This window comes from Engystomops pustulosus, chromosome 4 (assembly GCF_040894005.1).
Source record: "Engystomops pustulosus chromosome 4, aEngPut4.maternal, whole genome shotgun sequence".
Lineage (NCBI taxonomy): Eukaryota > Metazoa > Chordata > Amphibia > Anura > Leptodactylidae > Engystomops > Engystomops pustulosus.
The window spans coordinates 34,644,599-34,672,334 of NC_092414.1; the positions used below are offsets into that span (position 1 = coordinate 34,644,599).

At 42.3% G+C, this 27,736-nt stretch overlaps 1 protein-coding gene across 5 annotated transcripts in view; it reads left to right on the forward strand.

Annotated features, from left to right (window-relative positions):
- The window catches only part of ARAP3 (ArfGAP with RhoGAP domain, ankyrin repeat and PH domain 3), a 96,036-nt gene that overhangs the window by 63,719 nt on the left and 4,581 nt on the right, over window positions 1–27,736 (forward strand). For all 5 annotated transcript variants that reach the window (XM_072145653.1, XM_072145658.1, XM_072145656.1 and 2 more), the window contains exons 11-31: window positions 711–910; window positions 1,275–1,360; window positions 3,508–3,690; window positions 3,845–3,995; window positions 5,844–5,978; window positions 6,642–6,795; window positions 8,612–8,714; window positions 8,798–8,996; window positions 9,222–9,285; window positions 9,447–9,610; window positions 10,120–10,332; window positions 15,403–15,508; window positions 15,594–15,741; window positions 17,324–17,392; window positions 18,020–18,094; window positions 18,427–18,541; window positions 19,002–19,130; window positions 19,286–19,419; window positions 21,218–21,300; window positions 23,677–23,712; window positions 27,417–27,480. In XM_072145653.1, coding sequence (XP_072001754.1) covers window positions 711–910; window positions 1,275–1,360; window positions 3,508–3,690; window positions 3,845–3,995; window positions 5,844–5,978; window positions 6,642–6,795; window positions 8,612–8,714; window positions 8,798–8,996; window positions 9,222–9,285; window positions 9,447–9,610; window positions 10,120–10,332; window positions 15,403–15,508; window positions 15,594–15,741; window positions 17,324–17,392; window positions 18,020–18,094; window positions 18,427–18,541; window positions 19,002–19,130; window positions 19,286–19,419; window positions 21,218–21,300; window positions 23,677–23,712; window positions 27,417–27,480 — 2,611 coding nt within the window. The remainder of the gene's footprint in view (window positions 1–710; window positions 911–1,274; window positions 1,361–3,507; window positions 3,691–3,844; window positions 3,996–5,843; window positions 5,979–6,641; window positions 6,796–8,611; window positions 8,715–8,797; window positions 8,997–9,221; window positions 9,286–9,446; window positions 9,611–10,119; window positions 10,333–15,402; window positions 15,509–15,593; window positions 15,742–17,323; window positions 17,393–18,019; window positions 18,095–18,426; window positions 18,542–19,001; window positions 19,131–19,285; window positions 19,420–21,217; window positions 21,301–23,676; window positions 23,713–27,416; window positions 27,481–27,736) is intronic.

Genomic DNA, 27,736 nt, shown 5'->3' on the forward strand with positions numbered 1-27,736 from the left:
GATATATAGATAACAGAGGTGTTATTTGTATGTGATGATGCTGAGACAGTGGCTGAAAAGTGATCAGTATAGGGGACCATACACAGAACCAAAAGTTTTTGCCTTAGTGGTCACTGTGAAAACTGCAAGATTTTAGATACTTGCAATGAAAATAATAACAAACATCACCAGAAATTCTGTAAAAATATGTTTGACATAAATTCTTATTCTTTTATGATACAACACTATTAACTATATTATTCAAGGCGGAATTATTATTAGAATATATATTTTTACAGAGATGCCTAAAAATATATTTCTTTATTTTTAACAATGATTTTTATTGGGTTTTGATAATATGTAGAGCGTACAATAATTTCAGGTTATAATACATCAAACTGTCACTTGTACAGAAGTAGTTGAAGCTCTTCAATGTCACCAAAGTTGAAAATTAGAGGTGATAAATTAGGTAAATAAGTAATAAAATAACAAGGAGCAATAACAATAACGGTAATCCACAGGCACGAGAGAATCCATGTATATCATGTGTGTGTATATATTATTACACATGAGATGGAAATATAAAATAAATATTATTTATTATTATTTAAAATGTTTATTTTATATTTATTTTATATTATTTATATTTTTATTTTCATTTGATTTTAATAAAATATTTATATAGTAGGCATCTATGTTGTTGTCTGTATTAAGTTTTTGTCTATTTTCAGCTTTACTGCAGAATCGGATCGGGAGAAGAAGGAGTGGATGGAAGCCCTGCTGGAATGTATATCCGAGTCCCTCTCAGACTATGAGGTGGCCGAGAAGATTTGGTCTAACAAAACCAACAAGACCTGTGCTGACTGTAAAGCCTGTAACCCAGACTGGGCCTCCATCAACTTGTGCGTCGTCATATGCAAGCAGTGTGCAGGTCGGTTGCAGGATTGTCACATATTATATGTTATAATGTTAGAAATGTCATCGATTTTATCTGTAAAGGCTAAATACAATTGGGCAATATTAGCGACTTGAGATGATCTCCGACAATTGCGTCCGTATAGGTAATGATTGGCTACGGAGCTCTCAGTGAAAATGAAACTGAGGCCGAGAATCTAATTTTAGACAATTTTAAATGCCTATAATTAGTATGAATATTGATACAAGTAATATTGGTATCATTGTATGAATGTTGTGGAATTTCTCTCGCCGCGGTGTCTTAGTCATAGCGAGACTTGCCTGATCTCTCCAGCTGTAGGCTCTTCTGTCGAGTTTCACATCTTGTGTTTGTTCTACAGGTCAGCACCGAAGTCTGGGGACAAACGTCTCCAAGGTGCAGAGTCTGAAACTAGACACCAGCATCTGGAGCAACGAGATTGTGCAGGTGAGAAACGCCTCTGGTTTAGGGTTACGATAAGTACAAGCAGCGAGGGGCTGGGATTTACTGACAGTCATTTCTCACCTTCTCTCGGTTTGGTCTGGTCAGATGTAAAGGTCGTTCCTTACCAGAAACTGAACTCATTTCAAATAAATGGAGAAAGTTAAAAAAAGATAAAATAAAAAAGAAGCCACACTCATACCCCCTGCTGTTATGTTACACTGGAGTTGTCCCTGTTCTATAGTCCTACTTGGATCAGAAATAGTGAGACCCCTGTGACCATTGCTGACCATTTACAAGTCAACAATCAGCAGTGATGTCACCATTTGGCCCCAAAAAAACAGTTTGACTTAAAGACTTGACTTTAATAATTTAAAAGCTTTTTAAAGGGAACCTGTCACCAGGAGACCCATTTTTAGCACTCCCCCAGTCCCCACAGAACATAGTACATACACTGCCAAAGTGTTTTTGTATAAAAAATATGTTTTACAGAAAAAAAGATGTTATATTGTACCTTGCTGTGTGACTAGGCACTTGTCCACTGGGAGTGGACCTTTTCAAATAAATGAATAACTCCCCTCACTCGGGATTGGCTGTAGAGGAGCAGGGGGCATTGCTAATAAAGTGATGGGTGTTTTCATATATTTGAAAAGGACACATGGAAGAGCTGTTTCCCAAGGGTGGGGGGGGGAAACTGCTCCTTTCCAGACACTCCCAGTGGACGAATGCCTAGTCACACAGCAAGGTACAATATAACATAAATTTTGTTCTGTAAAACCTATTTTTTATACAAAAACACTTTGGCAGTGTATGTACTATTCTCTGTGGGCACTGGGGGAGTGCTAAAAATTGGTCTCCTGGTGACAGGTTCCCTTTAAGCTACACATTTATGGCAATTTTTTATTTGATAAATGAATAGTGCAGGAGATAATTGTAATACACTTCAGCTTTGTAATATACTTCATTAGGTAAAGCAACTTCTCTGTGTCTTCTCTCTGCTCCTTCTTTCTCCTGTAATGAGCAATGAGCACTGATATTCCATAGACAGCAAAGAGTCAGGAAATAAGGCTAAAGATTAAACGGGATGGACACTCTTTTACATAAGTTACCCATATGCCTTTACTGCCTTGTGGGTAATCCCTGAATCTTCACCAAGTGATTCAGCAGTCCTGCTACTTTTGTGCTGTGTGCAGTCTCTCTCTGTGATTCTTTGTTTACTTGTCTGAGCTCTGATGAATAGGAGGAGCTGTAATAGGAGAGTTATGACTCATCCTGCTCCCTCCTCTCCCTGTCTTTATCAGTAAGGACAGGCAGTGATAAGAGAGACACAGTGGGTGATGCCATGTGGACGGCCTAGAGCAGTGAGAGAGGAAGCTGTGTATACTTGCAGAGGGCAGCATGGTAAGAACAGGGAGAGCCTGTAGCTATCACAGGAGGCAAGGATGTAGGTATGTATACATGCAGAGACATGTCTAATGGAAGAGATCTATTGAAAAGTGGCCAACCCCTTTAACTCTTTCCATACCTAAAATATATTCCACTTAATAATTTAGCTCACTGAGGAGAGTAGACTTTCCAGGGACTTGTCTGTAAGGAGTTGAGTAAATAGACACTTTATCAGGTTTCTCAGTGGATACAGGACAGAAAGTTAATTTTCACTAACAGCTAAAAGGACATCTACCACCAGGATGAAGGATTATAAACCAAGCACAATGACATGCTGATGTGTACCCCATCTGGCAGGATCTGCTCTTCTTTAAGCTTCCTATGCCCTTGTTTTTAAGAAACAAAGGCTTTAAATTATGCAAATTAACCTGGGGGCTCCAGGCTCCATTAAGACCTATGGAGCCTGAAGCCCCTCAGGCTTAGTTGCACAATTTTAAAAGCCTTTTTTTTAGGAAAAAAAACCCAACATAACAAGCTAAAAGAAGAGCAGTATGTCAGTGTGCTTGGTTTACAATCCTCCATCCTGGTGGTAGATTTACTTTAAATAAAAAACAAAGGCAGAGGAAAAAGGACACAGGAGCTTATTTCTTTGCTAAAGTATATTACAGAGTTAACTCTTATCACCTGCACTTTTGATTTATGAACTTTTGATAAACGCTTAGTTCTCCTTTAAGATTGAAGTATTAAATGTTTTTGTACTTTTACAGCTATTTATTATCCTGGGGAATGATCGAGCCAATCGCTTCTGGGCAGCACGGGTCCCACCTTCAGAGGTCCTTCATCCAGACGACTCCACAGAACTACGACGTGACTTCATAGCCCACAAGTACCGTGATGGGAAGTACAGAAGTCCTCACCCTCACTACAGCACACAGGAGGAGATACTTAAGGTATTGACGGGAAGGCGTCAGCCTTTACAAAGCTCTTCAAAGATTTCTAGGGTGCTGTGATGTCATCCTTCTCTCTAGGCACGGGTCCTATATTATCACGTTTAGATTTATGGTGACTGTTATGGGGACTTATTCAGCTTTTCATGTTTTCCAGGTGCTCTGCACTGCAGTTTTAGGACCCAACCTGCTGAAGACAGTGATGCAGTTTTTTTCCGATGCTGAATTGGCTGCGGATCCCATTGACGTCTCCACCCTCTCCCTACAATCATCTGAGAACTGGAGGGCGAGCAACTGCAGTATCAATGGTAATGACGTCAGCACTAGTCTAGCATTGCTATTTGCTGCAGTGAGGGGTTTTAAAGAAAATATATGAACTACGGTATTTCTTCAGCAGTTTGACCTGTCCTCCAGCCATAGGATGTTCTCCTCCCCCAATCTCTTCTCTGTTCAGGCAGCGACGGGCTGTATAGCTCACAGGACGCTGTAGAGGAGTGAGCACTTACCCTCCATCTTATGGACGGGTGCAGCAGGCTGCTGAGCATTATGTTCTCCTCCCCCTAATCCCTCCTTCATCAGCCCATGTGACATGGCAGTGACAGGCTGTGTAACAGAGAACACAGCCTGGACAGATCGCTCACAGGACGCTGTAGAGGAGTGAGCATTCATAGGAGTTTGTGGTAACATGACCCTCCATCTTATGGACGGGTGCAGCAGGCTGCTGAGCATTATGTTCTCCTCCAGCAATCCCTCCTTTGTCCAGGCGGATCACTACACACAGCTTCTCATGTCAGCCCCTGTGACATAGCAGTGACGGGCTGTGTAACAGAGAAAGGAGACTGCACAGATAGCTCACAGGACGCTGTAGAGGAGTTAGCACTTACCCTCCATCTTATGGACGGGTGCAGCAGGCTGCTGAGCATTATGTTCTCCTACCCCTAATCCAGTGGTTCTCAACCTTTCTAATGCTGTGACCCCGCAATATAGTTCCTCATGTTGCGGTGACCCCAAACCATGTACAAGAATATTGTATTTGTGCCAAAAAAATGCAATAAAATCGTGTCTCCGATGGCTTTAGGCGACCCCTGTGTTGTGGTCGTTCGACCCCCGCCGGGGTCGTGACCCACAGGTTGAGAACCACTGCCCTAATCCATCCTTTATCAGCCCCTTTGACATGGCAGTGACAGGCTGTGTAACAGAGAAAGGAGACTGCACAGATCGCTCACAGGACGCTGTAGAGGAGTGAACGCTCATCTCCTGCCATCTTATAGGCGGGTGCAGCAGACTGCTGAGCAGGAAGGCATGTCACTAGGGCTGTGGCTTCTGATTACATGAAAATAGTGCCGAAATGTATCAGAGTATATAGTGGTATATCATGTCCCCCAATAAAGAATAAAATAAATACACATAAAGTGGCCAATCCCTTTAATACAGTCAGTGAAACATTGTAAAATCATGATGATCGTATAGTAAAGGTAGAAAACATGCAATGCTAATATCTTATTTATTACAAAGTGTGACTTATCCACAATCTTTCTCTTAGGAATTCCTGACCATAAAAGGCAAATCATTGCAGCTTATAATTTTCCCTTTATATAATTTCTCCAAAAACAAGAGCTCATTGTAGAAGTCCATGTTCTGCCAAAGGAAGGGGGGTTGTCCCATAGCGTGTCCCCCCTGAATACTCCATAATTGTGACTGCATTAAATCATTTACATCTGATTCATAAAAATGACTCATTTCCCACATCATCCTGGGATCCGTGGACACAATAGTGGTTATTTATTACATTCTAATTAGAATTTTACTGCGATAAAAGCTAAAAATACAAAAAGTATAAAACAATGAGTGGAGGCGTTATTGACGTATAGTAAGAAGGCTCCTGCGGTTTAGGTTTACTTCATCTTAACATACTGGATATACAAATGAGAATAAGGCCCTGCAAATATAACCACAATGAAAGGCATTGTGGTGATATTTGCATGGGCTTATTCTCATTTTGTAACTTTGGACCCATCTTAGATTAAGAATACAGCGGGTTGGGGCACAGTTCCTAATTCCGCAATAATTCACATCAATATATGAAGGGGATTTATTAGACTATGACAGCATCTTGTAGTTTCCTCCTTGTACACATTACATTTTTACATTTCTAGTAGAAGGAATGTCGCCAGATGACGACAATCACGCCAGAGTCTACGATGAGATCATGCAGCCGGTGGTGCACTCTGGGTACTTGAACAAAGCTGCTGTTGTGAGCAAAACCTTCACGATGAAGAAGATGAAGGACGGTAGAGTATTTTCTATAATGTTTATTAGTCATAAATTGATACTAGAATATATGAATTAATGTTGTCTTATGAATATGTGGTCCTCCCTGACTTTAAAGGGGTCTTCCCACTACAATACAACCTCATTGAAGCAACCAATTTCTTCCTTCAAAAACCCCTAATCATCAGCCGACCACCACAAACCTACCATCAGTGGGCTCTAAACTAGGAACCAGAATAATGAAATAATTGAGCCAATTTACTATACAGTTCAGTATTATTACATAGAGAAGAATGAATCCCTATAACGCAGATATAACCCAAGTAAACCTGTTCATCCTGAGCCACCTGATTCATGTTTGGAGATTGTGAATATAAGGCTGCATTCACACTAACCCGAGGGGGATGTATATACGGCCGATATACGTCCCCCACAGACGGCAATGGGCGCGCGGCGCCCTATGGGAGCAGTACGGTTCCGCACACGTGCGGCACCGTACCGCTCCGTACCCCGTGCACCATGTATCCCTATGGAGAGGGGCGGAGGTGAGCAGCGCTCTCCCCCTCCTCCTCTCCCCACGCGCACGGCGGGCAACGTTAGTGTGAATGCAGCCTAACACAGCTAGAACTTTGTTACTATTGCAAGCAAAGATTGTTTAATTTTTTTTTTTTTTCTGCATTTAGAGTTTCACAAACAATGGTGCGTCCTGGAGCGATCCCTCAAATTTTATGAAAATGACAAGAGTTCTGAACAGATCGGAAGGATTGATCCATCAGAAGTTGTCTGTCTTGGGGTGAATAAGATTGACACATTACAGAGCCCGGCACCTGTGGAAAGGTATAAATCTACCTGCATATTTTAGAAAATTGGCTGAGGGTCATTGGTACCTGGGTGTCCACGTTCAGTTTTGCAGTTTTGAGATCTTTGGAACAGCTTTATGTATCATAATTATCTTTCAAAACTATCCAACTAACAAGACTTTAACTTGATAATTTTATTAATGATGTTTTTTGTTTACAAAAATATTAAACAAATTACTAAAATTTGAAAAATGTATAGCATTAAAGGACATCTACCACCAGGATGAAGGATTGTAAAGCAAGCACACTTACATACTGGTGTGTGCCCCCTCTGGCAAGGGAGCCCAGAGCCCCTAAGGCTGCTTTGCATGATTTTAAAAGCCTTTAAAAAAAAAAAAACCCAGGGCATGGAAAGCTGAAAGAAGATCAGAACCTGCCAGAGGGGGCACACACCAGTATGTCAGTGTGCTTGGTTTACAATCCTTCATCCTGGGGCTAGATGTCCTTTAACACATTTGGAAGAGGATATTTGCCTAGTTACATTATTGTCAACATTGCGTTTACAAAACACAAAGGTATACGCAATGTTAACACATTCTGTACCAGTGTAACACGTGTGCCAACCTAGTGTTAACACATGTGTTGTATAAATGCAGTTTTGACAGCAATGTAAATGGGCAAGTCATCTCTTAGGTGATGTGATGCGTTAACGCAAACAAATACGCACCCGATATCCTGCACCTGTCGCTTCCCCGCTCAGGTCTCAGGTTCACCTTCTTCTTCCTGGTGCATATAAGTGCATTGGATGCAACACAATTTGAATGTTAAATCCTGAGCTTAGTCCCCCCCCCCATTTCTGTTGCATGAAAATCCGATCACATGCGACACAATCCCCTTCTAAATACCTGTTCCAGCGGCGCAGATCCCGAAAACTTTGGGAAGTCTGACGGAAATGCGATCCACGGACCCTTAGTAAACAAGCACCCATGTGTCAAAGCAGCCTTAGGGTGCGGTCACACGTGGTGCACGTGGTCAAACGCATGCGTCAACACATACGTTTGTTACCACTACGTTAAGATATGTGTTAATATTGCCTTAACACATGCAGTAAGTATACGCAATGTTAACAGCTATATATATCCTCTTCCGCATCAGAATATCCTCTTCTCAGCTGTTCTGATGTATTTCAAAACACATTGCGATAGACAAAGAGAGATTTCCCTAATTAAACAGCTGTTTACATTTGCGTTCATCAAACACATGCATTAACATGTTAACATTGTATGAACAGTGGTGTTTTGTAAACACAAATGTAAACAGCTGTTTAATTAGGCAAATCTCTCTTCAGTTGTTGCAGTGCATTTAGAAACGCATGCGTTAAACGCCACGTGTGACCGCACCCTCACTTTAGGTCTCCAGGAAGCCTTTAAAGGGGTTGGCCACGTTTATCCTCATGTGTTTTGTAATGTGTAAGTGTGTGGGGCAGGACATTAAATAATTTACCAATAAACACCTATTGATAATTCTGCTCTTGATATGTAAAGTGAAGCCTCCTGTCTTTTACCTCATCAGCCAGACATTCCTGTACATAAAATGGCTGCAGATGGAGGGTCATGTGATCTCTGACTGTCCGTGAATAATCGCCCTGCCAGGACCATGTGATACTATTCATGAATGGAAAATTGAGGTCCTGGCAGGACAATTGTTGATGGACATTGGGGATGTTTACTCAAAGGGTCTTTTTAGTAATAATTTATAGATAATAACCACATTTATTAACTGATCAATACAGGCAGTTTTATTGAGCCACTTACCTTTTTGACAACCCTATAATTATATGTTTTGTGTTTTAGGTTCCGTTTTACTTTTGAGATTTTCTTGAGATCCGAAAAAGTTCACCAATTCGGAACTGATGCTGCTGAGACCCTCCAGACCTGGAGCACAGCAATAGGGAAGGTGAGTGGGTGATCTCTGTGTTACTGGTGTTAGGACGGGGATTATGTGAGCGCTGAACCAAGATTGTTCCCCTATGTACTCAGTGGTTCACCCCGATCAGCTGTCACTGCCTCCTGGGGTACGAGTTCCAGCGTGTAGGGAGGATGCGCTATAAGGCCATGCTGAATCCGGACCAGTGGATGGAGGGCTTCTTCCTCTTACAGAAATGTCACCTTTTTATCTGCCCCGAGGAGCAAGGAGCAGCTGAAGACAGCGTCAACCTGCGTCGCCTCCAGGAACTGAGTGAGTACCAAGCCTGCGCTAAACCACCCGCACAGTGCACCACGAGTTGCACATTTTTACAGAAAAATGGGTAATTGTAAAAATTACTTTTGGGTCCAATAATCTTCAATATTTTCATCCTCATCCCTTAAAGGCGTTTTCCCACAAACTAAAGTTAGGCCCTATCCATTGGTATAAAAACATTTCCTAGAATGGTCAGCCTGTCTCTTTTGTATCTTGTTACAGCTGTGGCGCCAATTACTGAAAATTCGGAAAAGAAAGACGTCCTAATTCTGGTAGAGAAAGGAAGGTGAGATGCACAGGATAGATAGGCCATCTAGTGGCCAGTAGTGAGAACTGCAGGTCACAGCAATATTTGCTTACAATTTAGTTACCACCTATCTATAAATCTGTATTATAAGAGTGTGAGTTTTTTGTTCTATACTTTGTGATTTTTCTTCCATTTCTTAGGACACTATACCTGCAAGGAATCACACGTGCTGACTTCTCGGCGTGGAGCAGCGATATCCAGGCAGCTGCATGTAGTGGAGGAAACATGCTACGAGATCAGCAGCTCAGCCGCAATGACATTCCCATCATTGTAGACAGCTGCATTGCTTTCCTGACACAGTATGGTGAGTTGTTTCTAAGTGGTGCATAATATATTGAATAATATTTAAAGGGGTTGTCCAGAGGTTGGAAAACATGGTTGTTTTTTTTCCAAACAGAGCAACATAGTGGGTGGTGTTGCAGTTAAGTTTTATTCATCTCCATACAGCAGAACTGAAATATCGGCAGAAACAGCGGTCAGGTGTAGAAGAAAGCAGCCATGTTTTTCCACCTCTAGACATTCCCTTTATTGCCAGGTCTCCATGCTGTGGCTTTGCTATGAATATGTAGCAGGTTTACTGAAATTACATTGATACCACTTCAGTTTGATGACAGTTTTGCTGTTATTAATGGAAATTTGCACCACATAATGAATCTGAGCTACACTGTGCTATTCAAGACACACTACACAGGACACGCCATGTGTTCAGCTGATGCTGCAGTGCTCACTTGTCTCAATTTGATGAGGATAGGCCTACAAAACAAAACTGGGTAACCCCTTTAAGTGCTCTGGTATACAATCGTCTCTCTCCAGGTCTCCGTCATGAGGGAATTTATCGTAAAAATGGCGCCAAGTCTCGGATAAAGCTTCTAATGGACGAATTCCGCAAAGATGCCCGAAATGTGAAATTACGGATCAGTGATAACTTTATCGAAGATGTCACGGATGTACTGAAGAGGTTCTTCAGGGAATTGGATGATCCCATTTTTACCACAGAACTGCACCCACAATGGAAAGAGGCAGCAGGTAATGGACTACCTAGGCTTAGAAATCCCCTCAGAGCACAAGCGAAATGAGTAAATCAGTAACAATACCTGGCACAGAGCTGGAAATTGCACCTAATTCCACATCTATGTCATGTGGGCGGGGCATGGAGTGTCAGCGTAGAACTGTGCGGTAGTGTGCCCACCTCACCATGTAAATATTAGGAGCCGGAGCCTCTTGATATATCAGGTGTGACCCGAGGAATGGAAAAGCCCAGGAAGCATCAGCGCTTGATAAATCTGCTCTTGGTATATTGGGTATTTATATTATATTCAGGCTTTATTCACACGTTTGTATGCTCGCCCAGACTGGATGCCATAAGTAGCATACAGCTGGTTGGTAAGGGAGGGAGGGTGAGCGCTCCTCACGCTTCCCCTCTCCATTGAAAACCGAGTAACATATTCAACATTTTGCTGCGCGCCCCACTCGGCCCTGTCACTGTGCAGTGAGACACTGGCCCACATTTATTAAAGTGTTTGCGCCAGTTTTCACCAGTCTTACTTTGGATTTGAAAGAACGTGCAAACTGCTTGCACCTGTTTATAAAGTGTCAGTGCCAGTTTTGTGTCACGGCTGCTCTGTGTCTGCGCCACAATTCTGCAGCATGAACAATGTGAACCAAAATGGAGCAGTGCAGGGGGCACAAGATTCTTGAAAAACGTACAATAGTACACACACACTGCACATAGTACACACACACTGCACGTAAATGCGGGCCACTGTGTCAGGGCCAGCCTCCGCACTGGGCATACCTGGGCAAGTGCCAGAACTCCTGGGGGAGCCCACATAAGGCTGTACATAAGGAATCCATAGGGGGTGAGGAGGCTGTATATAAAATAACCATTATAGGGAACAGGAGACTGTTTTAGTTTCTGAATTTTTAAGGCTCTATCGCCCAGAGGCCAACTGATACCTGAAGCCCACCCTGCACTGTGAGCTCACTGCACCATGGCCGAATTCTATAGACTTTAAGGCTGCGTGAATGGGGCCTTAGGTAAAGTTTTTATTTAGATTTTTTTTATTATGGTTTTTATGACTCATTTCTATCATTTCATCATTATTGGTTGTAGCATCTTCAAATAAACAGGTGCAAACAGTACACAAGTATAATACAAGCAATACTAACTGTGGCCATGCGATGGCAGCAGCACACCCTAATTTTACTTGTGAGGCCTAGTAAAGCCTAGCCTGGAGAGCGCCATTTTGAGCAGCTTTTACTTTTAACAACAACCTTCTACCTCCTGACCTTGAGACTGCTTTCAAAAGTTACTTCTGGATCACAATACAAAACGCAAACAGAACAGGGAGGGGCTCGGCCCAGATCACGTATGCTTTTTAGTTCAAACTCCTCTGGGATCGCTCCCTTCAGTTTTCCTCTGCTCCCGTGCTACTCATCTTCGAGACCCTAGGGAGAAGGCAGGACGGTTTATTACCGCTTCTCCCTTCTCGGCTCCTCTCCCCTGTAACTGAGGCTCTTATAGATGCTCCAGGGGAAAACTTGTAAAAGAGAAAAAAAAAATAAAATTGCCTCATAGGGCACATAGAAAGTAAAAACACACACAAAATATTCATAAAAATGCATTCACATTTCCCAATATAATACAAATAACATCGCCAGAGTCGCCCCGTTTGCCCAAGACTATACATATTATATGCCTAAAATAGGGGATTCATTAATAATGTTCATTTTTAATTTAATTTAAAAATAAAAATAAATGTACAGGTGGTCCCCTACTTAAGAACACCCAACTTACAGATTAACAAACGGACCTCTGGCTGTTGGTAATTTCCTGTACTTTATCCTTAGGCTACAGTAAACAACTATAACAGTTATCACAGGTGTCTGTAATGAAGCTTTATTATTAATCCTGATTCTTATGACAACCCAGGAAAAATCCAATTGTTACAGAGAACCAAAAAAAATTTGGCTGGGGTTACAATTATAAAATATACAGTACCAACTTACATACAAATTCAACTTAAGAACAAACCAACAGAACCTATCTTGACTGCCTGTATACTATAAATTACAAAAAAAAACTATTTTCCACTTTTAACTCCAAATAAAACTAAAAATGGAAAAAAAAATCTTTAAACTTTAATTATGTTTTAACTAGCCCTATGTGTCCCCAAAAAAAACAATGCAAAAATTTTAAGGTTGCACTCAAAAAAAAAAAAAAAAAAAAAAGAAGTTATGGCCCTTTAACCGCCATGTACAAAAATTCACTAAAAATGGCAAAGTCATTGAAACCTTTTCAGGCTGCGTCATTAAGAGGTTAATAACGAGCGCCCGGTGTTTTGCATTGTTTACATGTACCAGTTCCCGTTCGCATGCCATTCCTCTGAATCTACCCTTATCATCTATGTGCTATGTGTCACTTTCAGCATAAATAAAAAAAAAGCAAAAAAATATACTACTAAATCCACTAAACATTTTGTCCCCATTTTCAATGAATCATGTAGTAGTTGACATGGCCACAATATACTTAAAACAATAAAAGATGGTGATCAGCTCACCCCATGTGATTGTTGGCTGCTGTAGAAAAGAGGCTGTGTAACAGGAGACTTGGTCCGGTCCCACGGTGCATTGAAAATATATGTTAGAGAGAACTTGTCAGGTCAATTTGGGACCCAAAAATACTACAGGTCTGTATGGTTTTGTTCCCATATCGACCTTAATGACAGCTGTCCATGGGCACAATGTAAAAAGATACATTGATACCGACCTACATGTGAGTTTGTTGAGGCACATTGGACTTACCGGCACCTCCTCTTGCGTTGCTTCAATAAATCTGTGATAATACCGCAGCTGCATTGTGCATGCACTGAGGCTGAGATGTACTACGTCGGCTTCACTTGCTACAATGCACAGCTGCCGAGAGCTCTGGAACGTGGTAATGTGTAAACGTGGAAATGTTTAGGCTTTTTAGGCACCACGGAATATGATGCCGCTATATAAAGATTATTACTATTATATTATACGCCCACAGAGAAAACTCATACAGGTTAATTTTGGACACATCTGGTTTAGTGTCCCAAATCGCCCTGACAGGTTCCCTCTATCTAACACCTCTGACCAAACTGGTACAATCCAAACATTTATTATAAATAATGATAATCTTCATATTCCGTAGCGCTTTACAAATCATAGGGGACATATACAAATAAAATAAGACATTACAGAGTACAAACAGTGGAACAAATAGGTGACTAAATACAAAAAACATCTGGTGGCGCATTCTGGAACATATATCTCACTGTTTTTGGCCCAAAACGCGTCAACCGGTCATATTTTTTTCGGATGTGTTCACTTATTTGTAACCACGTTATTTTTTTTACCACTTTTGCCAGTGCCGTATATTTTATCATTTTAAAACCATGATCCTGCACAATACCTGACCTATGTTAGCCCTGAGCGCTGACTTTAAGGTCACGTGATCTGATTTACTGCAGATAAAGCCTCAGATCGCCAGTTTTCTATACATAATGTCCAGCGTCTTGTTACAGATTCGCTCAATTTCTTCTCCTCCGTAATCAGTTTGCAATTTACCATAAAAGTGAAGTAGTGCTCAGAAAGCCATGAAATTAGAAACACAAAGCACTTGACTCGTCGCCCGCTCACTCGTTCCCCTTGTAGTAAATTCATTTTATGTTTGCACATTTATTTTTGTTGGTTTTTAGCTTGGCTTCCTCTGCATCTCAAAAAGGCCAAGGGGACTTTTCAATATCTCTAGCTGTAAAAGCCTGTGACGCCTTCTGTATAGTGATGTGCAGAGCAACAAGTGACAATCGGAGCTTAGAGTAGGGTTAAAAATGAAATAATTCTAATTTGAGGGGGTGTACAAGCTGCAGTCATAACTGGCCCTAGGAGTTTTAGGGGGTCTGTAAGGTGTCTCTACCCCATATGAGTGATACATATAGTTTCGGGCCCTGGTGTCACAATCACCCGATGGTCTCTACTTCCTGTTTCATCTTCACATGTAGGAAGTGAACTCTGAACAAGGGCCGGCACCAGCACTAGGCATACCTGGGCATGTGCTGGGGCCCAGAGCTGTTGGGGGGCCCATATATGGCTTTACATAAGGAAACCATGGGGGTGAGGGGGACTGTATCTAATGGATCCATAGAGAGTGAGGGGGGCTTTATGTAAAGTATGAGGGGGATGTTTGGTATGATGAACTAGGGAATATTTAAGCAACAGGGGACTGTTTTAGTTTCTAATTTTTTAATGCCACCATGTACGTCTACTGTAAACGGGCCCACTGAGGCTCTGTCGCCCAGGGGCCTAGTGAAACCTGGAGCCGACCCTGATCTGAACCATTTTGTGGCAACCCCCTCAGTCAGTTAATCGGTGGGCAGCATTTCCATAGGGCACAGGCCACACATATGTACTACAAGTCTGGAGATATTAAAGGGAATCTATCAGCATTTTTGATCATACAGATCCACAGACCGTGTTAGGCAGCAGCCATGGCGATCCATGCAGTAATGCTTTTGTATGTGTTATTTAGTAGTGACCGGACAGTGAAAAATGAAGTTATAATCCAGGTAAACAGCTCTTGCAAGTGCTCTGTGCGGGTCTTTCAACCTGAAGAGCTTTCTGCTCTCTGCAGCTACTCCCATTTACTAAGAGTAAGAACTTTGCAAGATTTTGATTGAATACTTACTGCAGCCACTCAGAGCAGAGGGGAAGGGCTGTGGAACAGTCTAGTGCAAAGAGCAGAAAGCTCTTCAGGCTGAAAAACCCAACTGAACATTTGCAGGAGCCAAAAACCTGGATTAAAAATTATTTTTCATAGTCCTGGCGCTACTTACCACATACACAATTAATCCCCTAGTTTGAGTCAATAGTCTCATTTAAACCAGTTTTTACTATATGGCTGTCTGAAAATGCCCAAAACATGTCTCTGTTTATTTGTCATATACTTGTGTGATATGTCATTTATATTTTTGGTTGATTATTCATTACAAAAAATAAAAAATCTTGTTTCCATTAATGACTTGTTTTCTTCGTATTCAAGGCGCTAATGAAAACCAATTTTTTTTTCTTCAGAATCTTCTGACAAAATGAAGAGACTAGAAAAATACCAGGAGTTAATAACTCTTCTTCCAAAAGTCAATCGGGCAACACTGGCAGCGCTGATCGGTCACCTCTATCGGTAATGGGATGGCCCGATATAATCCATTGCTTTCTCCCATCTATTTCCCCTCCCCCACATATTCATTTCTATTCCTTTCTCCCAGGGTCCAGAAATGTGCAGATCTCAACCAGATGTGCACCAAGAACCTGTCTCTGTTATTTGCTCCCAGCTTGTTTCAGACCGAAGGAAAAGGAGAACACGAGGTCAAAATAATGGAGGATCTGATCGACAACTATGCCAGTGTCTTCTGCGTAAGTGAACACTTTAGCTTTCATTTAGTGGATCAGGGTCGGCTCCAGGTTTCATTTGGGCCCTGGGCAACAGAGCCTGAGTGGGCCCCTTTGCAGTGAACTCACAGGGTGCCATTAAAATTTTAGAAACTAAAACAGTCTCCTGTTCCCTAAAATATTTGTAAGTTTACCATACCGAACAGCCCCCTCATGCTTATTTTATATAAAGCCCACTCACCCCCAGCCCCATGGATTCCTTATGAACAGCCTTATGTGGACCCCCACAAGAGCGGGCCCCGGGACTTGCCCAGTTTGGCCCAGTGCTTAGCCGGCCCTGGATTGGATGTGTACATCTATTTTATTCCAAATCTAAGTAATTTCTGATACCTGAGAGAAAGGGAAAGTAAGTACTAACATTGAGATAACCCCTGCTCAGGTGCCCCTGGTGTAGACCGCATAGATGGAAGGTCTCACAAACACCTACCACAGATTAACTATTTGGGCTGTAACTGGACAGATGAACACATCTATACTTCCACTTTAGTTGCCAAAGCTACACTATATATAGATTAATTACACATTATTATAGTGTATGTGCAATGTTCCTCTCAGTGCCTAGCATAGTTCAGGGAGCTCTAACCCAAAATTGGAGTGGTCTTATGCTGAGGCCTAGCAGGGTGGTCTCAATGACACTTTCCTGGCTAGTGTTAAAGGGGTTGTCAATGGGTTTTGAAAGAAAGCTATACAGGGCTTGGGGGGCTATTAAAACAATAAACATCTTATACTTACCTCCTCAGACTCTCTAGTCTAGCCACAGCACCGTACGTCACTGCTGCACCCCTATTACAGCATTAGCTTTAGTGTGTAGAAGGCGCGCCACAGTAGTTGGGCTGTCACGTGGCTGTAAGCATACCCCTCAGGCACTCCCAAATAATATTGGTCCCCGTCTTACTGTACAGGAAAAGCATGTGGACACACATGGAAACTTATGGCTCAAACTCATTGTTCTTTATTCTGGTCCGTGTAACAACAGAAATAGTACGCTTGATAGTGTGGAACCTGGTAGCAGGAAAGGCTGAGGTAGGGCTGGCTGTATGCAGGCATAGCTGAGGCCTTGAGGTGGCTTGTAGACCCAAGATAATTTCCTCAGGCTTGAGATTGTGGCTCCTGAGGTACACCCCTGAGTCTGGGTCTGAATGAATTAATTACAGCTCTGCAGGCTGTACCCTGGATTCTCAGTATACCTCTCTGTATCTCACAGGATATCTGCTTCTTCTTTTCTCACATACTTTCTTCTTCCCTCCAATGTTCTACACTCAGAAACTCACAGAGGAACCCCTTGTATATAAACTACAAGGCCCCTAGTATATAAGAAACAAACTTATAAAACAGTACAAAACAATGTATTACCATAAACAGCCATAAAGTGATCGTACAATTGCACTTTTCTCATCCATTGCAAAATTGAGTGACTGGATGTTGTGATCAGGGAGAGAGGGATGATCAGTCCCTACTCTCTGGCACCACAGAAAAAGTACTAGTGGCCCAATTCTGGGTCACTGTATATGTATACTATTATAATGATCTTTTCTATCTCTTCCAGATTGATGAAGAACAAGTAACGCAGATGGATTTAGAAAATAGCCTCATTACCACATGGAAGGATGTGCAGGTAATAGCAGGAGAGTTAGTGACGCCACTTTTGGCTTCACATTGTTACAAGATGTTTAAAAGGAGTATTTTCCTCCGGACATGTACATTTAATTTAATTCATCTGCCATATACAAAAATTTCTTAAATTGGATATTAAAAATCTTTTTACCTGTGTGAAGATAATTTCCCATAAATGTAGTAATGTTGTCCCTTAGAAACATGGTTGTTGTCCTTGGATACAACCACTGCTGCTTGAGGGATTGCACAAAAAAAATTATTTTTAGAAAGGGAAATGTCTGTGAGTTACTACATGTCCCACTTATGGCCCTTGGTAATCCAGGTGTTTGAATGCAGGTGTTTGAGCAGGGCAGTAACTCATGTCTGGCCACCACTACCAGAGCGCAGGGTGGTCGTATCCAAGGACACATATCTTGTTTCAATGGGACAACATGTTGACATTTATAATAAATAATCTTCACACACAAATTTGTAATTTAATAACATGTCATTAAAGAAATGCCTAAATATGGTAAATTAATTAAATTAAATGTGAATGCCAAGATTTGGAATACCCTTTTAATGTACCAAAAAGACATTCTTTAACACAAGACACAAAGTTCAGTGCTCTATTCTCTTCCCTCTATAGCTGTCACAAGCTGGAGATCTCATCATAGAGGTTTACTTGGAAAGGAAGGAGCAAGATTGTTGTGTCACCTTGAAGGTCAGTCATTCAGCAATGTTGGCGTTCATCTAGTGATACTGATTACTTATGTGACCCTATATTCTGCGATAGGTGCGTCCCCCATCAGGTCTCTCCTAAAATGACAGATTATTTCTGCAGGGAAGTTGTGTGTAAGTTTTCCCGTCCATATTTTGCAGTAGAAGGTGACGTGTCTGTGACCTATGTAAAACTTCCCTGAAGAAGTTAATGACCTTTTTAGGACAGACTTGTGGGAGGCAATGGAGCCATCTGGGGCATTGACTCTTCTGATTCTTCATATGTTATTACACCCTATACCATCAGTAATGTTATTTACCTATCATTCGCCTTAGGTTTCGCCAGTCATGACGGCTGAAGAGCTGACTAACCAGGTACTAGATATGCGGAATATTCCAGCCAGCACAGACATCTGGTTAACTTTTGAAGTGCTTGAAAATGGAGAATTGGGTAAGTGATTACATAAAACTTTAGTCCTGTTCCTTACATTTCTGGATGATTTGAACTGAATTGAGCTGATAGGTTAAACTCAGTTCAGAGTTCCAGCCAGTAAATCTGGGTGATAACTTGTGCAACTACCCTTTACAGGATCTATTAATTCCCTTTCTACATGGTAGGGTTAGGCTGCTAAGTTGTAACCTCTTGCATTCAATCTCTTGTACCCCTGAATGCATGGAGCACAGGGTTACTATACAGCCGCTCCACTTACTCAGTGGGACAGGTGAAGATGCTTGATCCATCCTGGTGTACAATCCATGGCCATTCTTGAGATAATTGTACCCCAGAACACCCCCTTTGACCCTTTCCTTCCAGTGCCTTTTTTCATTTCTGCGTTTATATTTTATGCTCTCCTTCTTTACAAATCCAAACCTTTATTTATGGCTTTGCTGTACCTACCTACTTTATTTAGAGAGACCTTTGCACCCGAAGGAGAGGGTCCTAGAGCAAGCCCTGCAGTGGTGCAAGTTGGCCGAGCCCAGTTCTGCGTGTCTACTGGTGAAGAAGATCTCCTTTGGGGAAGGAAGTTGTCTATTTACAGGTAATCTACAGGTTTCGGAACTGTATATAAGATGCATATGGAGATTTTTTGAGGTTTCATTATAGGATTCCTTCAGTAACATTATCCTGGTGTCTACCAAAGTATTACATGTTGTACATAATAAAAATGATTATGACTCTATATATTCTTGATAGGTGCAAAAAGAGAGACCCCAAAATGTGGATTGTTGAAGTGCAGAGAGGAGTCTCCGAAGCTCCTGGGAAGCAAGTTTCAGGACAGATATTTTGTGATCAGAGATCGTAAGCTGCTGCTTCTTAAGGAGAAAAAGGTACGAAATCACCTAGGCTTCTGGAGGTTTGTACATACAAGGCGTTGTCCTGCTATGGTAGCTGCATGGTGCTGCTAAGAGGGGATGCAGATGTATTGTAGCAGTGACACGTGGTACTTAGCGGGGCTCAAAAGCAAGTTGTGTCCTATTTGGCTCCATTTTTTATTGGTATCCATCCATACTAAATCCAGTAAGTACTTTTCATTGCCAGAACCATTTCCCATATTGTTCCATGTACAGGCATTCCCCGGGTTACATACAAGGTAGGTTTGTTCTTCAGTTGAATTTGTATATAAGTCGGAACTGTATATTTTATAATTGTAACCCCAGGCCAAATTTTTTTGGTCTCCATGTGTGACAATTGTATTTTAAAAATGTTGGGTTTTCGTGAGAACCAGGATTAACAATAAAGCTTAATTACAGACACCTGATAACTGTTACACCAGAGGTCTGTTTGTAACTAGGGGTCGTCTGTAAGTCGGGTGTTCTTAAGTAGGGGACCGCCTGTATTACCCAGAAGAATAATATTTAGTCCCATACAGTCCGCACATAATTACTAGATAAATTCTACCCACATTGCCGTATGTGTCACCATACTGACTAGCGGTGCCCATGTAGAGCCACATAGCGTCTTACATGGGTCCTAATCAGCCAATCTTGCAATTACATAGTGTAGAATAGTGGACCCACTTACTTTTTCATTTAGATATTGCATAAACCTCCCATCATACATCAGGAAGGAATTGATCTATCATTGCTCACCATCTTTACTGCCATTCATAATCTTCAGAAAGTAATTTGAAGAAATCCTTTAAAGGAAATCTACCATCACACAGTGGGAGGGCGAATGACTCTGGCACATTGTAACAGTCTGTGAATCTGCAGCACTGATGGGCTCTGGTAACACCCCAGGAGATATTTAGGCTCCTCAGCATAATTTAAAGAGCTGATTTTAGAAGGCAGGAGTCCATGGATAACAAAAATCAAGATTACCACAGTCACAGTGCCTGGATCTATGAGTGGGAGTCTGTCTATCAGTAATAGGACCCCGTGGATTATGAGAATGGGGTCCATTGTACCTCCAACATACCCTGAGATGAAGCGACCCAAGGGGGTCCCATCTCTGAGACCCCCACCGATCAGCAAGTTAGCTAACTAACTAACTTGTTTGTAACTGGAGATCCCCTTTAAATAAAGCAGCTCCTTCTACATTAATGTCTGACTCTCAGGGAGCCTTTTAACATGACATACTAACATGGAGAAATTATTCTACAACATTGCTGCCTGCAATTGGGTGTCTGTTGGTCTTGGTAGAGACATACTGGTTTGGATATTAGGCTTCTTGAAAGTCGGACTCTGATATATAGGTAGCTATACAGGTAGCACTCTGCATTAGTGTCCTATTCCCACACCTAGAAAATGTATTTGCGTATGTATTCCTGAGACCAGAATGAATGTATAGAAGACTGAAGCAGATATGGAGTCCATGACTAAAGAATCCTTCAAAATCATTGTCCCACTATATCAGTGTGGACAAATCGAGATTTTTTTCACAAATTGGATTTATCTGTATGTATAGTGAAATCTAAATAAGTAAATTATGGAAGACAATAAAACTTCTATTGGCTGCTGACAAAAATAGCACCAGCTTGTAAAATGCTCCAATCGCCTAGATTTGGGAATTGATTTATTCAGCATCAAGGAATCAGTATTTTCTAAAGCCCTAAACTACTGGCACCGCACTATATGAGTCTGTATCATTATCACATGTTTAAGGTTTTTTTCCTTTATCTTACAGAGTTCCAAGCCAGAGAGGGAATGGTCCCTTGAAAATGCCAAAATTTACATGGGGATTCGGAAGAAGCTGAAACCTCCCACCCCGTAAGTGTTCCCTTCTGTGATTTTAACACCTTCCCCGCCGCAGCCCTTTTTCATTTTTGCGTTTTCATTTTTCACTCACCACCTTCAAAATTCTATAACTATTTTATTTTTCCATGTACAGAGCTGTGTGACTGCTTATTTTCAGCGTAACAAATTACACTTCAAAATGGTGGTATTTAATATTCCATGCCATGTACTGGGAAGCGGTAAAAAAATTCCAAATGCAGTGAAATTGTGGGCCTGGATTTTATAGGTTTTATAATGTTTTCATACATTTACAAAAATTAAAAACTCCTGTACAAAAATTTTTGGGGGATTTTGCCATCTTCTGGCGCTAATAACTTTTTTATACGGAGCTTTGGGAGGTATCGATTTTTTGCGGCTTTTGATGACGTTTACAATGTTATCATTTTTAGGACTGTACAACCTTTTGATCACTTTTTATAGAATTTTAAATTTTTTTTAAAATGGCAAAAAAGTGCCATTTTCGAGTTTGGGCGCTATTTTTCGCTACGTGATAAACGCAGTGAAAAACCGGGCATAGATCGGGCATTTTCGGACGCGGCGATACCTAATGTGTTTATGATTTTTACTGTTTATTTATATTTATATCAGTTCTAGGGAAAGGGGGGTGATTTGAGTTTTTAGGTTTTTTATTATAATTTTTTTTTTTTTTTACTTTATTTTTACCATTTTCAGACTCCCTTTGATACTTTAACCCTAGGTTGTCTGTACGATCCTATCATATACTGCCATACTACAGTATATGGGGATTTTACTCCTCTGCTGATAGCACATTGTAATGAATAGGTTAACCTCAAGCAATCTTGGGTCTTCGGAAGACCCGAGGCCGCCATGGCAACGGATCGCCGCTCCCCGATGATATTACAGGGAGCAACGATCCCGGCAAGATGGCGGCGCCCATGCGGGCCTTTGTCAGACCCGAGGCTGAATGGTTTCAGAAGGTTCGTTACAATGAGCCAGTGGCTCATTGTAACGTATAATATGCAAAAACTCCATATACTGCAATACAGTTGTATTGCAGTATATGGTAGGAACGATCTGACCATCTAGGGTTAATGTACTCTAGAGGGTCTAAGAGGGTTTAAAAAAAAAGTTTAAAAAATGTAAAAAATTTATAAAATATTAAAAATTCAAATCACCCTTTACCTAGAACTGATATAAAATATAATAAACAGTAAAAATCACAGACACATTAGGTATCGTCGCTTCCCAAAATGCCCGCTCTATCAAAATATATAAACGGTTATAACCGGCGGTGACCTCCGAGACGGGAAATGGCGCCCAAATGTCTGAAATGCGACTTTTACACTTTTTTACATGACATAAAAAGTGGAATGAAAAGTGATCAAAATGTTGAACAGACCTCAAAATGATAGCAATGAAAACCTCGGCTCATTTCGCAAAAAATGACCCCTCACACAGCTCTGTACAGCGATGTATGAACAAGTTATTAGCGTCAGAAGACGCTTTTTTTTTCCTTTTTCGTACACATTCGTTTAAATTTGAAAATGTATTAAAATGCAATAAAAGATGTATAAATTTGTTATCACCGTGATCACACTGAACCAAAGAACAAAGAAGAGGTGTTATTTAGAGCGCAGAGTAAAAGTCATATAAACTGAGCCCACAAGAACGTGACGCACATGCGTTTTTCAATTTTTCCACATTTGGAATTTTTTTCCTGCTTCCCAGTACATGGCATGGAATAATAAATAACATCACGGGAAAATAAAATTTGTCACACACAAAATAAGCCTCACACAGCTCTGTACACGGAAAAATGAAAAGTTATGGATTTTTGTAGGTGGAGAGCGAGAAATGAGCAAAAAAACCTTGCGTCCTTAAGGGGTTAAAAAACATGGCTCCTGTACAGCACTGAGGAATATATTATGGCCGCTTTCTTCCAAAAACAGATTCAACCCTTGACCTCGGTTAGTGTGGTATGGCAACTAAGCTCCATTTATTTCATTAGAGCTGAGCTGCAGTACGGGCACCAGCCATGGTCAGTAGAGGGGGCTGTTTTGGAAGAATGCAGATATGTTTTTCAACCTCCTGGAAAAAAACCCTTTCATTTTATAAGCAGAACATGCATTTAGCAAATTAGAATTTCATAGAAAATTGGTATGTTTAATTGTGTACAAGAACCAGGGTTGGGCAGAAAGCCCCCCAAAAAGCAAAAAGTCACAAAAAGAAGTGCAAAAATAGAGAGAGAGGGGTGTGATAACTCTTCCCTATGTATTGCAAAAAGTCAAAACTGCAACAAAGATCCAGAAAATGAACAAAAAAAAGAGATAAAATGATTGGTGCCATATCCTGCATACTCTAATTGCAATACTTGGATTTTTCCTCTAGGTGGGGCTTTACAGTCTACATGGATAAACAGCAGTTGTAAGTATTATTTGTATATTACATTTTTGAGATTAGATATTAAAGTGATTTTATCATTAAAGACAGTTATAGGTAATACATTTTTTATAATGGAGGGTCCAACTGTCAAGGACCCCAGAAAACGGCAAAATAGGGGACCACTTGCCCACCTAGACCACCCGAAAATAAGTAGAATTCATGGAATAAGTAATTTCATAAGCTGTTCCAGAGGTCCCATATAAATGAATGATAGAGTATACAGCACGATCAATACCAGAAGTCCAGTGGCAGCTCAGATTCATATGACCCTGTTCTGCCAATCACAACAAGTGGCAACACCTGGATTCCCTACTCATGCACAGTGTAATGGTCTGTGAATCTGCAGTGTGGATTCAGAGCCACTCATCAGCAAAATTATAAAAGTAGATTTTAGAAGTACGGAGGCCACGGATAACAAATATAAGAAGATTGCCACAGTCCCAGTGCCTGGTTTATCATGATGGATTTTGATGGTAGATTCCCTTTAAGTACACTATGGATTGTTTTAAAACTGTTCATTAAAGGGTTTTTTCGATTAGATGATCAGCCTCAAGATGTGGCTGATCACTGGGGGCAGCTGAGACACATCACAAGAAATAGGCAAGCACATGTTGTCAGCATTGCCTGATATTGCAGCTCAGTCTTATTGACTTGGATATGAGCATAAGGGGCACCCTCTCCATATAGTTTGGTGTTTATTAGTATTTATACAAAGGGTGTAGAGGAGATTAACTAATGTAATAAGGGAATTGGGATTGGATTGGGATTGGCATATAAAGGAAGTTTATAAAACTTGAGGTTCTTTAGAAAAAATATGGGGTGCTGTAATTGCAATGTACAAATATTTGTATAGCCAATACAGAGATCTTTCTATAGATTATTTGACATCTAGGTCTACAAATAGAGGAAAGATGGTATCACTATGGTCGCAGGCAGGGATTCTTTGTGTTTTTGCCTTCTGCTGGGTGAATACTGTAAAATTATATTTTGGACCTGAAGGAGTCTTCTACGATACATTGGTATTAAAATTAGGGAATTAACAGATGTCTAGTGGTTTGGACAATGTGACCTTCTCTTGGATGATGGCTTTCCTCCCACATCAATCGGGACGCTCTAAGAAGGGGGCCGAACGGCTGTAAGGATCCCCCTGAGGCACTCCTGTCTGGTAATGGGCTTATGTGAAAGCGTAGGCTTGTAATGGTGATGCGACTTGCTCAGGGACAGTGGAGACAGTAAACTCAAACTTAGTTTTTTATTCCAGAATCCAATGCCAGAATCTGTCTGGTAGCAGGCTGTGCTCAGGTAGAAATGGCTGGATGCAGGCCGTGCTGAGGTAGAACTGGCAGGATGCAGGCCGTGCTGAGGTAGAACTGGCTGGATGCAGGCCGTGCTGAGGTAGAGCTGGCAGGATGCAGGCTGTGCTGAGGTAGAACTGGCTGGATGCAGGCCGTGCTGAGGTAGAGCTGGCAGGATGCAGGCTGTGCTGAGGTAGAAATGGCTGGATGCAGGCCGTGCTGAGGTAGAACTGGCTGGATGCAGGCCGTGCTGAGGTAGAACTGGCTGGATGCAGGCCGTGCTGAGGTAGAACTGGCTGGATGCAGGCGGTGCTGAGGTAGAACTGGCTGGATGCAGGCCGTGCTGAGGTAGAACTGGCTGGATGCAGGCCGTGCTGAGGTAGAGCTGGCAGGATGCAGGCTGTGCTGAGGTAGAAATGGCTGGATGCAGGCCGTGCTGAGGTAGAACTGGCTGGATGCAGGCCGTGCTGAGGTAGAACTGGCTGGATGCAGGCCGTGCTGAGGTAGAACTGGCTGGATGCAGGCGGTGCTGAGGTAGAACTGGCTGGATGCAGGCCGTGCTGAGGTAGAACTGGCTGGATGCAGGCCGTGCTGAGGTAGAACTGGCAGGATGCAGGCCGTGCTGAGGTAGAACTGGCTGGATGCAGGCCGTGCTGAGGTAGAACTGGCTGGATGCAGGCGGTGCTGAGGTAGAACTGGCTGGATGCAGGCGGTGCTGAGGTAGAACTGGCTGGATGCAGGCCGTGCTGAGGTAGAGCTGGCTGGATGCAGGCCGTGCTGAGGTAGAGCTGGCAGGATGCAGGCCGTGCTGAGGTAGAGCTGGCAGGATGCAGGCCGTGCTGAGGTAGAAATGGCTGGATGCAGGCCGTGCTGAGGTAGAAATGGCTGGATGCAGGCCGTGCTGAGGTAGAGCTGGCTGGATGCAGGCCGTGCTGAGGTAGAGCTGGCTGGATGCAGGCCGTGCTGAGGTAGAACTGGCTGGATGCAGGCCGTGCTGAGGTAGAACTGGCTGGATGCAGGCCGTGCTGAGGTAGAACTGGCTGGATGCAGGCCGTGCTGAGGTAGAACTGGCTGGATGCAGGCCGTGCTGAGGTAGAACTGGCTGGATGCAGGCCGTGCTGAGGTACAACTGGCTGGATGCAGGCCGCGCTGAGGTAGAACTGGCTGGATGCAGGCCATGCTGAGGTAGAACTGGCTGGATGCAGGCCGTGCTGAGGTAGAACTGGCTGGATGCAGGCCGTGCTGAGGTAGAACTGGCTGGATGCAGGCCGTGCTGAGGTAGAGCTGGCTGGATGCAGGCCGTGCTGAGGTAGAGCTGGCAGGATGCAGGCCGTGCTGAGGTAGAGCTGGCAGGATGCAGGCCGTGCTGAGGTAGAACTGGCTGGATGCAGGCCGTGCTGAGGTAGAACTGGCTGGATGCAGGCCGTGCTGAGGTAGAACTGGCTGGATGCAGGCCGTGCTGAGGTAGAACTGGCTGGATGCAGGCCGTGCTGAGGTAGAACTGGCTGGATGCAGGCCGTGCTGAGGTACAACTGGCTGGATGCAGGCCGTGCTGAGGTACAACTGGCTGGATGCAGGCAGTGCTGAGGTACAACTGGCTGGATGCAGGCCGTGCTGAGGTACAACTGGCTGGATGCAGGCCGTGCTGAGGTACAACTGGCTGGATGCAGGCCGTGCTGAGGTACAACTGGCTGGATGCAGGCCGTGCTGAGGTACAACTGGCTGGATGCAGGCCGTGCTGAGGTACAACTGGCTGGATGCAGGCCGTGCTGAGGTAGAACTGGCTGGATGCAGGCCGTGCTGAGGTACAACTGGCTGGATGCAGGCCGTGCTGAGGTACAACTGGCTGGATGCAGGCCAAGACTCTGAATGACTTTATGGAACTTGAGGCTGTTACAAACAAAATATTCCCTCGACTCTGGGGCTGCATTAGTCTTCTCCAACTCTGCAGTGAAGGTCTCCAGGCTGTCTATCTTGGTCTTCACTAACACTCCACAACTTCATCACTTCACTGGAACACCACATTCTACTTACTACTAACTTACCACATCCAGACCTAGGGAAAGGGTCCCTTTTATTAACTTTAGATTCTCCCTACTAGAAGTTTCTGGTTGGCCAGCTAATCAGGATACCCACCTGCCACCATGTGACAGGTTTAAATATTAATCAGCAAACATAAATAGTATATTATAAAACACAATGCTTACAAAGGCCAGTAAGGGCCCCATGGTACTCAGCCTTAATCACTTATATAATAAATTAGTAGGGATCCCACTCTGGGTCACAAAATGTATTTCCCCAGTCTGGCAACCCTGACATCTGATTTTAACTAGTTCACTTCAAAATTGTAAGTAGCATTGTAAATACCATACGTATGTTTGTATTTTGTAGGTGCTTATGTTGCGCGGCTCAGGCTGAAATGTGGGACTGGATGACAAGTATTCTCAAGGCTCAGGTAATAGGGCTAGTGTAAAAAATTGCTGAAAAATTATAGTGGCTAATATGTTTCATATACAGTGGGTACGGAAAGTATTCAGACCCCCTTTAAACACTCTTTGTTTCATTTCAACCAATTGGTAAGATAAAAACGGTAATTTTTTTTTTTTTTTGCTCAAACTGAAAAAAAAACAAAAATGTAGATATTTTTGCTAATTTATTAAGCAAGAAAAACTGAAATATCACAAGGTCCTAAGTATTTAAACCCTTTGCTG